This window comes from Solanum stenotomum, chromosome 1 (assembly GCF_019186545.1).
Source record: "Solanum stenotomum isolate F172 chromosome 1, ASM1918654v1, whole genome shotgun sequence".
Taxonomy (NCBI): domain Eukaryota; kingdom Viridiplantae; phylum Streptophyta; class Magnoliopsida; order Solanales; family Solanaceae; genus Solanum; species Solanum stenotomum.
In genome coordinates this window covers 17,447,100-17,458,800 of record NC_064282.1, presented here as the reverse complement: position 1 = coordinate 17,458,800, position 11,701 = coordinate 17,447,100, and the positions used below count along the sequence as shown (strand labels likewise).

The following is an 11,701-nucleotide window of genomic DNA, read 5'->3' as shown; positions in this document are numbered from 1 at the left end:
TAGGATAACAGAACGACTAGGACTTCACATTTCCTAGACAACTGGAGTAGTCAGACATGGTCATGTATCCACTGAAGAAAGGAACATTCTATCTGCTCTGCTACAAGTATATGCAATGGGTGAAAGCTAATCACAGTGTGTGTCAAAGCATTTATCATAATCAAATATACTTACACATGAGGATGTTTTTCATGTAATTACTCTGACATTCCCTATCTAATTTTTGCAATTCCTTCTGTGTCTGAAGAGTGGGATTCTAGTAAGGGAGGCGGATAACAAATGCAGATGACTTAACAACAAATTAGTAATAAGAGCTAGAGTTGGAGCAAATATAATTGTTGGCAGAGCTAGGACAGAACAGTGACATATACTAGCAACTTAAACAGAAGATTCACCGATATTCCACCCGTGGGATCCCTGGAGAAACGATAAACTCTGGATTCACTAGAAATATCATGGAATAACAACAAAAGTATCCAGATCAGGACGTGATGAAATTCAATAAGGATCATCCCTCATAGTTAAACAACTGTTCCATTAAAAATTTAAAAGTAAATAATCAAAACTAAAGTATGTCATGCTAGTGAAACAATCAACGCTATATACCACACAAGAGCATCAATGAAATGGGTTAAAATTCCATCTTTTTTAATTTCTGGTTTTGTAATGTTGTCAAGATTACAACAAGGTTCTCGGCATAACTAGAAGTAGTGAAGGCCTACCTCCAGAAAATCATAGAGCACCATAATAGTAATAATACCATAATTAACGTAGACCCTGATATAAGGAACTATAGCAGAACAGTTAACAGAATGACTGATTCTTCTTATAATGCCGAAACAATCTGCCTACGCCACAAGAAATTAGCAAATAAAAATTGCGGGCAACAAAAATTGAAAGGTTCAGATACTAAAACAGTGATTGTGACTTATGCAGCACCTTCTTTTTCATGGTTGGTTGGAAACTGCAAATTTAATTCCTGCTCCTCAGCACCTCCAAGCTGAAGCTGAGATGAGCTCCTTCCGCTGCCAGCAGAGAACAAGTGAAGACTGCCTCTTCTCCACATGGAAACCTCGAACAGGAGTCCTCTTGACTACACACTCGGCCTGTGATTCTGTAAAATTGCTGAGAGATAATGGGGAGAATCCAGATGACAAAAACAGTGACCTCCAATGCTGCGTCTTTTCAGGGGAACGAAAACGACCCATTACAATTCTTTCAATTCCTGGTTGGAGCAAGAACCTTTCAATCTTTTGGAGGGCATCGAAATTCACATTTACAGCATCTAGTGACTCAAGAAGGTTTGAGTAGGACTGAAGGGCTTGGATTACATGGTTTGGAAATGGTAGGTCAGTCCGGTCACAACCTCTGTCCACAGAAACCACAATCCTAGGTGACAACTGCTTCACAAAACGAAGAACCAATGGAAGGGACAACTGATAGCTTGAAAGCGAGCAAACTGGAAGATTGACAGCAATTGCCTCATTCTCTGAGACTAAAGGAGGCAGTGACCATGACGTTGAATTTAAAGAATCAATGCTTAAAATTTCAAACTCAAATGCCATATTGATTTCACTAGCAAAATGGATCAAATTTTCTCTGGTGAGTCCAAGCTCTAGCTGGTCATGTGTGGATGGTGAGGCTAATGCAGTTATTTTCAGAGTAGGTGCGCCACCACTTCTCAAGGCAAGCTCTTGCATAAGGGAGGCCCATTGCCCACCATAACCGATATCGAAATCTACAATATGAATTCTTTCAAACCCATCCAAGACCTCAAGCAGGGCTTGGTTACAAGTAAAATTAGCAAACTGTGCAACTGGTGAGATCTCAGAGAAGGACTTATAGGCACCAATCTTGAAAATGAGACTAAAAGGCGAAGAGGCCATAGATGGGTTCAAGTTGTTGGTGTTGGCATGGAGTAGCAATTGTAAAGCTTCCTTGCAATAAAAAGCAGCCCTATAGAAAGGCTTACCAATTGGAGAGAGCTGGTGATTGAGCCGCGCCAATATCCCTTGCGCGAGTACCGGATTCCCGGTCTGGACCAGCTCTGCAGCTTTGAATAGCTGGTCAATAATCGCTTGTTGTTGCTGCTGCTGCTGTTGTTGTAGTTGATGAAACTGACCCATTTCTTCCCCCACCATCTTTGGCTTTGTCCCCATTGCTCCTGGCCTAAAATGGGGAAGTAGCTGGAGCTGATGAGCAAGCCCCTGAGATGGTGCTGGCTGCTGGTGCCCTGCATCTAAAAACAATCCTTTGGAGATCTGAGAGCCCGGTTCAAGCCCTCCCATGGTCCCGGGGTTGTGTCGTTTCGCCTGCGGTGGCAAGACAAGATTTTGTTCCTGTTGTGCAAATGGTAGTGGCAAAAGAAACGATGGGTTCTGAGGAATCTGTGTTTGGTGCTGGTTTATCAAGAACTGTGAATTGAAATTATGAGGCTTCAAATCTGTGCTCTCAAACGGCTGTTGCTGTGTCTGGCCGAAAGCAATTGGCCCAAGATTGTTAGACAATGAAGGAAAGATTGGATTTTGAGGGAGATTTGTGGGTGGGTTAGAGACCAAGCCAATCTTGTCACTGTTCATTCTGTTGGTAGGAAAACTTGAACTTGACACAGAAACAGATGAGCTAATTGCAGGCATAAAACTACCAATTTGGCCAACTGGGTCTACACCAAATCCTTGATCCACAACCCCAAATCCTCCATTGAATTCATAGTCCCCTGTACCACTAACCTGCAAAACCTTGTTCAAGTTAGCCATGGAAGGGTCATCCACATCTCCCATGATCCACCTTAGTATAGACTGTTCTTGGCAAGGTGAAGCCATTACAGACTCTGATAACCCTCCTTCCCACTCCTCCATAGCACATTTCTCCCCTCCTGTGGCAGCAGCTGCAGAAGCAGCACCCATCTCAAGAGAAGATGGGGGTTGAACTTGTTGAAGCTCAGATTCAGCTCCCACATTGGAGCTTGTAGCAGTAGTATTGTCTTGTTGCTGCTGCTGCCATTTAGAAGATGGGTTTGCAGAAACTGCCGCCACACCTCCGCCTCCTGCAGTGTCTGTGGAAGCAGTGCCTCCACCACCACCACCACCACCACCCAAAGATGAAGACAGGGTTGAAGAGGAATTAATAGGCCTTGGACTCCTTATAGTATCCAGGACAGCACTTGGACTATTTACAAAGTAACAACAACTACTACTTTCTTTGCTGCTATTGTGGTTATTCCAAGAATTCAAGATACTATTTTTATTGAACAGAACGTCTAATTCTAACACCCCCTTCCCCTCAAATTCAAAGGGTAAGGGCATCCCCTTCATCTAAAGTACACACACAAATCAAAAGATTTGATAGACCTAGAAGAAACAAAATTAATGCATCAAACTGGAGATGTCCATCTAAGGACACCCACCTCATTCATATACAATCATTTACTCTTCTTAAGACCAAATAGCAAAGCCAAGATTGTTGAGATGGAGAAAAGTAAAAAGGGGTTTTGATGTTAGCAATAATTTGGCTTAGCTATTTTCTTCTTCTCTTCTTCTTGTTGGCCTTGTAATACTATTATTTTCCTTCTGATTTCTGCCATGGATGCGTGCAACATAAAAAAGTAGTAAAGTGCCCTTCATCTTCTCCTCTCTCTATCTTTTTGTTTTTTCATTTTTATTTTTATTCTTGTTTTTTTTTAAATATATATATTTTTTATTTTAGTTTTTGTGGCTTGTCTGGAAACGCAGTTATCTTTTCTGCAAGGGTTTACATACATACTCGCAACAAAGGAGCGTGTTGAGTACTCCCTGTTTTGGAAGGTAAAGGTTCTTTACTTTTTTTATAATACATACTAGTAATAACATTTTGTTACCAACAATATTCATTTAATTAAGACAACAATATACAATCCTTTTGAGTATTGCAGGAACTTGAAACGTGTCTCTTGTGTTTTTTTTTTATATAGACACGCATCGCGTGAAAGAATATTTTTAAGAAAATGAAAGATGTTAAATTTAATTATGAAAGTTTCTTTCTCTAGTAAATTAGAGAGTATTATAATTACATGTGTAATATATATATAAAAAGAAATATAATGGAAATGAATTTTACATAAATTAGGTTTATTGAATCGTAGAAAGTTATTGGACAAAAGAATAATCATTCAAATTTCATACTAAACAAGTTCATAGAAGACAATCTATTTCTTTATTATTTTATTATTTTATTTTTGTATTTTAAATTAGACTTTTTTCTCCAATGTCAATTTCTGTTAACCAAACATTCTCTATCTATTTAATCAGAAAGAAAAAAAATCACAAATTCAACTTACAACATTTGTTAGCAAATTATTTTTTAAAAAGTTTAATGTCCTATTTTATGTATCACATTAGCAAAAGTAGGGTAAGTGAACTTTCAATTTTGATGTGACTGCCTACCTTTTATCTAATTAATTTCCAATTTAAGAAAGAATAAAGAGTTGAAAAGAATTTCAAAATCACTCCCTTAATTACTTTAACCAAACATTATCCTTTTTTTTAACTATTGAGAGAAAATATTTCTTTTTCCTAAATATTTTCACATAAAATGGCAGTGACACCACGCGCACCCAATGCGCGTGGAAGTGGAGATTTGAGTTTTTATTTGTGCACTATTTCTTACCGATACAGAGAAAAGAGAACTGGCTCAAATGGCGTCGTGTGGTGAATTTCCTGTAATGCCCTTGAGCTGGGCTGAAGGATTTGAAAAGTGGTTCAGTGTGAAGTGAAGGGCTTATTCGTACTTTCGAGTGCAGCAGTTTCTGATGTACTGTTTTTACTTTTTCGAAGCTGAATCTGACGACACGATATAATGAGAGGCTTTTGTTGTAAGTGTGAGTTTTGAAAATATCGAGACGGATTTTTAACGGTTCAGATCTTGTTTGTGGGATTGAAATGTACGGTTCAGATTAGCGGAGGAAGTTTTTCATCCCTCTCTTCTCTTCTCTCCTCTAAAGTACTGATAAAAATCACTTTAATGCTAAACATATGGGAGATTTTTTTTAGGTAGTTTTTACGGGTATAGGTCTGAAAAATATCTTAACTTTGGTTTTGTTATTGTGATACTAAACTTTCATAAAAACCTACTACCTCTCTATACTATTTAATACCATAAATTTTACCCCATGAACTATTTAATAGTGTATTTTAAATGTATATATGTGCCCACGTGGACACATTACTATTTATAATTTTGCATTGTTTTTTTTTGTCCATGTGGGCATATGTTTAAAATATTGTATTAAATAATCTAGGGAGGAAATAGGTCCTCATGAAAGTTTAGTATCGCAACAGTAAATCCGACCAAAATTGAGATATTTTTCATATCCTTATCCCTAGTTTTATCTAATATCAAAATATATTACTATTATTTCTTTCGCCTTATTTTATGTGATATTATTTAACTTGATACCATATTTTGNACTTTCATAAGAACCTATTACCTTTCTATACTATTTAATACCATAAATTTTACCCTCTGAACTATTTAATAGTGTATTTTAAATGTATATATGTGCCCACATGGACACATTACTATTTATAATTTTGCATTATTTTTTTTGTCCATGTGGGCATATGTTTAAAATATTGTATTAAATAATCTAGGGAGGAAATAGGTATTCATGAAAGTTTAGTATCGCAACAACAATTTCGACCAAAATTGAGATATTTTTCATATCCTTATCCCTAATTTTATCTAATATCAAAATATATTACTATTATTTTTTTCGCCTTAATTTATGTGATATTATTTAACTTTGATACCATATTTTGAAAGATTTTTAAAATTTATAATTTTAAACCATGCTTATATATTTGTCTGATTAGATAAATAGTAAACAAATAATTTTAAGTCAATTTTTTCTAATTATAATAACTGACATTTCCTTTAGAACAGACCAAAAAAAAAAAAATTAGTATCACGTATAATGGAATAGGGAAAATAGTACTATGGGCTATGGCAGTTGATGGGGATAAACAATATATTGTGATTTTTTTTATTTAAAAAAGAAGAGACAAAATTCGTTGATTTAAGAAAATACGGGTCTATTTATTTCTCAACTGTGTAGGTAAGTCATTTATATAACAATAGGGATATATATATAAGTCACTTTTATAACGAGTGATATCACCTCTAAATAGCAAAGTTGAGGAATATATCAACCCATTTTTCCTATTTTCAATTTGTTCAAAAAATATCTTTAGACCACGATATGAAAGGTTCATAATTTTTATTTTATTTTTTAAATGTTTGCTAAATAACTGTCCTAAAAAAAATGAAAGTTTTGCCCTAAATGTTGATGGTTTGAAAGTAAATTTGAATGATTTACGCTAATATCCTCTTTTTAGTCTATGATTTAAATTTAGTTTCTCTTTTTAGAAGTTCGGCAAATATACTCTCTGGAAAATTATATTGCTAGACAGTGTAAATTTGGATATAATATTAGTAATATTTATTTACATATTGATGAACTTTACGGACAAAATTGTGATGTTTTACAAAACTATAGACCGTAACCTAACGTATCCTTATACCAGTGTTTCAATTTACTCAAAAAGAAAAATATTGAATAATATATATAAATGTGTCATTTAATTTAACTCTTTCATATTTATACTTTTCAATTTTAAGTATGTACAAGTAAATGCTTAAATTTATACAAAATTGAATAACTAAACACATGCACCCAATGTGGATAAATCAATTTGAATTGCCACAAACGTGTGTGTCTAATTATTCCATTTTATAAAAATTGAAGTGGTTAATTGTACATACTCAAAATTGAAAAATATAAATATCAATTCAAATCAAGTTAATTTACATATTTATATATTATTTCAAAATCTTTAAATTGTGGTCTAGAGTCGAGAAATTACAGAAGAAAACAAGGGCCTTTATTATTAAATAATGGCAAATTACAGAAATACACACTTTTTGTTTCACTTATTTCCATTATTCCCTATTACTTTTAAAAATCTCCAAAATCTCCAAAATCTCTTATTTCTTTAATGTATCCAAGCTGCATATTAATGTATCCAAGTCAGTATTTAATATATCCGAGCTATATATTAATGTATCCGAGTTAGTTTTTAATGTATCCGAGCTACATATTAATGTATTCGAGACAGTATTTAATGTATCCGAGCTTCAATTATTGTATCCGGTTTTTTTAATTATTAAGGGACTAATGTAATTAAAAACTTATTAGGGATATATTGTAATTTCATATTAAAACTATGAGATTTATGTAATTTACCCAATAATGGTCTCATAATTGAGGAAAATTTCTAAGTACATTTGCTGTGACAATTCTCGGCCCAGAAGGCCTTATTAAGCACCAAGCCTGCATTTTCCCAATACAATTATGTAACTTTGTGGGAAAAAAGTCAAAATGTAAAATGTTTAAATTATTTTGAAAAAAATAAATTAAGCGCTACAACTTTTATTTATTTTAGAAAGTTCAAAATGGTGGATTATTTCTTAATACGAAAATAAATCCAAATTAGGGCACCTAGTTTTGGAATAGTAGGAGTGATGTAATTGTCACTAAAATTTGATTTGGTTGATAAAAAATTAATGTGCTTCTATGAGTTGTTCACTAATTACTTTATTTGATTTGGACTTTTTAAATTTATGATATTATAATATATTGTTTGTTGGAGAAGTACGCTAAACAGTATGTATTGTTCTAAAATAAAGTATATATAAGATTATTAGTAACTTTTACGTAAAAAAAAAAAGAGAAAGTAATTGAAGAATTTATGGAGCTGAATTAGAAGAAAAGACAATTCTAATGTGGAATTAATCTCATGTAAAACAAAATCCACATTAATTTAATTTTTGGTTTTCTTTGCATTTTTCTTCATCTTGTGGTTATTAAAAATTGGGATAAGGGCCTGAAAAATACCTCAACTTTGGTCGAATTTGTTGTTGCGATACTAAACTTTCATAAAGATCTATTACCTCCCTAGATTATTTAATACCGTATTTTTTATCCCCCTGAACTATTTAATAGTGTATTTTAAATGTATATATATGTCCACGTTGACACATTACTATTAATAATTTTGCATTATTTTTTATGTCCACGTGGACAAATATATATGTTTAAAATACGGTATTAAATAGTTTAGGAAGGTAATAAATCCTCATAAAAGTTTAATATCAAAACAACAAATCCGATCAAAGTTGATTATTTTTCAGACCATTGTCCCTTAAAAATTAAGAAGATAATGAAAAGTCTAGGTTCAGAGCTTCTTGTTAGCTGTCCTTGGACCAACATGCATGTTCTAATTCCTTTGGGACCAATACTATAATCCATAATGACGACTTTAACCTATCTTTTTTTTTTGCTCACTTTTTATTTATTTGTTATTTAGACGCAGAAGGAATTAAATCCAAATCATCAACAAAGTAAATTTTTATTCCATCCTTATTATTTCAGTCATCTTATAAGTTTTGACATTTTTTTCAATGAAAAAGGATAATATTTCTTGCAAATTTTGTTAGCCATTTTTATGATCTATATAAATATATAGTCGAGTTTCATACTTTTATGTGGGATAAATAAGGTGTCAGTCCCTTCTCTTCATCTTTTTTTCTTAAAAAATAAAATAAAATGATTACTAATATTATTGTGTATTAACATAGTATCTTGCTTCAATTCTTATTACTACTATTTGTTATTTTATTTGCGCTGTTTAGCTTGTTATTTTACTGTTGTTATTGTTTTTCTTTCTTTTTGATTTTGTCCATATATTTTTTTGAGTTAATGATATATAAGAAATAATCTCTTTAATTTGTGAAGTTGAAAGCGAAGTTTGTGTATATTCTACTCTTGAGTTTTTATTTGTGGAACTATACATTATGCAATATTGTTGTTGTTGTGTAAAATATGGTTTACGTAGAATGCTAGTCTCGTTAGAGGAAAAAGAATTGTTGATATTATATTAATTATAAAGGAACTGGTAGGGGTGTACAAAATTGAACCGAAAATCGAATCAAACCACAAATCTAGTCAAATCGAAAAAAATCTCGACTAGTGATTTGGTTTGACTTGGTTCCATAAAAGAAAAAAAATCTGACTGTATTTTGTTTGGCTTGTTTTAAACAAAAAAAAATCAACCCGAGACCAAATCAACCTGACATTATATATATAATTTTATAGTACGTGAATATTAGTAACTCTAATAAAACTCAAATCAAAATCAAATTAATATTAATGCTAACAAAAAAAATCACTTCAACACTAAGAATGACAATAATGTTGAATATTTATTCTTTAGTTTAACATTGGTTTAGATAGTAAAATACATATATAATCTAATTTTATTTTTCCTTTAATATTTAATCATGTAATTAATACTTATTAGACTTATTTTTGCACCATTTAGTACTTTTGAATTATGATCATTTTTCTAATGACTTATTAATTTGCAATATTTATTTTATGTGATTACATTACTATTAGTTTTTGTTGAATATTTTAACGTCATCCCTCATCTCATATATATTTTGTGTTATTTTCTTTATTTAATCATGTAATTAATACTTATTAGACTTATTTTCGCATGATTTAGTACTTTTAAATTATGACCATTTTTCTAATGACTTATTAATTTGCAATATTTATTTTATGCGATTTCATTACTATTAGTTTTTGTTGAATATATTAACGTCATCCCTCATCTCATATTTTGTGTTATTTTCTTTAGAAACATCTTAAATAGTTGTATTTTGATAGAATTGAAGAAGTATTTGGAGCACAAGTTAATTATATGTTTATATGAACACTTTACCCAAAAAAAACCGAAAAAATCTGAAGTTGAAAAATCTGAGTTTATTAGTTTGATTTGATTTATAAATTTAAAAATCCGACAAAAATAATTTGATTTAATATTTGAAAATTCCAAATCAACCCAACCACGTACCCCTAGTAATTGGGATAAGGCAAATGAGGATTAAAATAAAATAAAAAGTGTAACAATAAACTCAAGTAATCCAATCATAGATCCTTTTCTATTTGCGTTTACTTTGTCTAATTATATCTTAATCCCCGCACTAAATTTTCACTTTCACTGGCAAATTTTAGAAACATAATTTCACTAGTATCTTAACATGAAATGGCAGGTTAGCAAATTATAATATGTGGGGGGGGCGGGGGGGGGGGGGGGGGGGGGGTAATAATGAACATCCATCTTAATCATCCATCTGTTATCATTTAATTAATTAAGCATGATCCCATGAATTATTAACTAACTAATTAGTAATATTTTAATAGTAAGATGAAATGTCGAATTTCGAGTAATAATTGTTTTTGGCTTGCACTCAATCATGAGTATGATACAGATGGTGACACTTTCGAACTCTCAAGCAATTAAATTTAAATAGATACCATATATTTCTTTAATTTCTTAGTTAACGTTTCAAGTTTCAACAATGTCTTCCAATTTTATATTGTAATAATTTAATTTACTTGTTCAAATTCAAATTTCGTAATGAGGGACATTCATCATTTAACTGTGGGTTAATCTTATATTTTTCTATGGTACGTGCTAAACTATATGGCATAATATTAGTGTAGTTACTTTTGGTTGTGTAACATTAAGCAGAATTCATCGTAGGTACAAGAAAGATATTAGATATATAAAGAATGACGTCTTAGATTAGACCGTGATGTATTCCGAAAAGAATATGATATCTAGACCCAAAATTAACTATGTTACATGTGAGCTGGAACAAATTTCAATGTTAAGCAAATGTAGCGACATAGAAAAGTGAATCCAAAGTTTAAAATGATGTTAGGATAAATTTCAGCGAGGGCATTGAATCATAAGGAAGAGTAATGTATATAACACGTTATGTAAATTATACATGATAAAATATACAAGAGATATTGAAAATCTACATATATTGTAATGAAATATATTGTTGCACTTTATAAAATCGTGTGAATTTTGATTCAAAATAAATAATTATATTTTTGTTAGCTTTTTGTATTTTTTATAATAATAATAATCAACTGAACCACCAAGTTGTCCTCGACTAATAAGTACCTTTTCATTTATAATTAAAGATATTATATTTGAATTACATTGAATACAATCTTATCTATTTTACTATCTCAATATAAAACTTTCAAAGGTGAATATCGAAGAATATCAAAAAAGAAGAAGATAATAACCCATGGAAGAGTAAGTTTGCAATAATATTGTGATTATTTTGTTAAAGAATTAGGTGGGAAAAGACAAGGAATCCAGCAAAATCTTGATAGATTATGGAGAGCAAATATAAACCATATATTATAAAAACATTATGATAAGATGAAAGGAAGGAAAGGAGTCATAGCCAATCCATATCATTAGGCGCATGTTGGTCGACAAAATTAACCAAAAATAAAAACTAACATGTCCTTTCCTCTATATACATTGCCAGCCTTTTTGATCTTTCATGTTCAACTCTTCTTCCCATTTACCAATTTTTTTATGTTGTACATTAAATATTAGTATAGTTATTATTATATTAAATTACCCACAATTTTCTGGCTGTAATTAGCTTAATCCAAGTAGTCTTCAGTATAGTTTATGAAAACAATAAAATAGAGATAAAGCTGAGTCCCGTTTGGATTTTCTTTTTTGGTTATATATAGTTTTAATTTTTTTTCAAATATTACTCGATT

At 31.5% G+C, this 11,701-nt stretch overlaps 1 protein-coding gene across 1 annotated transcript; it reads right to left on the bottom strand.

The window, feature by feature from the left end:
- Positions 1–804: 804 nt before the first annotated feature.
- LOC125844875 (scarecrow-like protein 22) lies at positions 805–3,659 on the bottom strand. Its single transcript, XM_049524237.1, has one exon. It carries the CDS (start codon positions 3,312–3,314, stop codon positions 987–989), a length of 2,328 nt encoding a protein of 775 aa, XP_049380194.1. The 5' UTR covers positions 3,315–3,659; the 3' UTR covers positions 805–986.
- Between the last annotated feature and the right edge of the window lie 8,042 nt (positions 3,660–11,701).

Coding starts and splice junctions, on each gene's coding strand:
- LOC125844875 (XM_049524237.1), bottom strand. CDS start 3,314: ATGAAGGGGATGCCCTTACCCTTTGAATTTGAGGGGAAGGGGGTGTTA.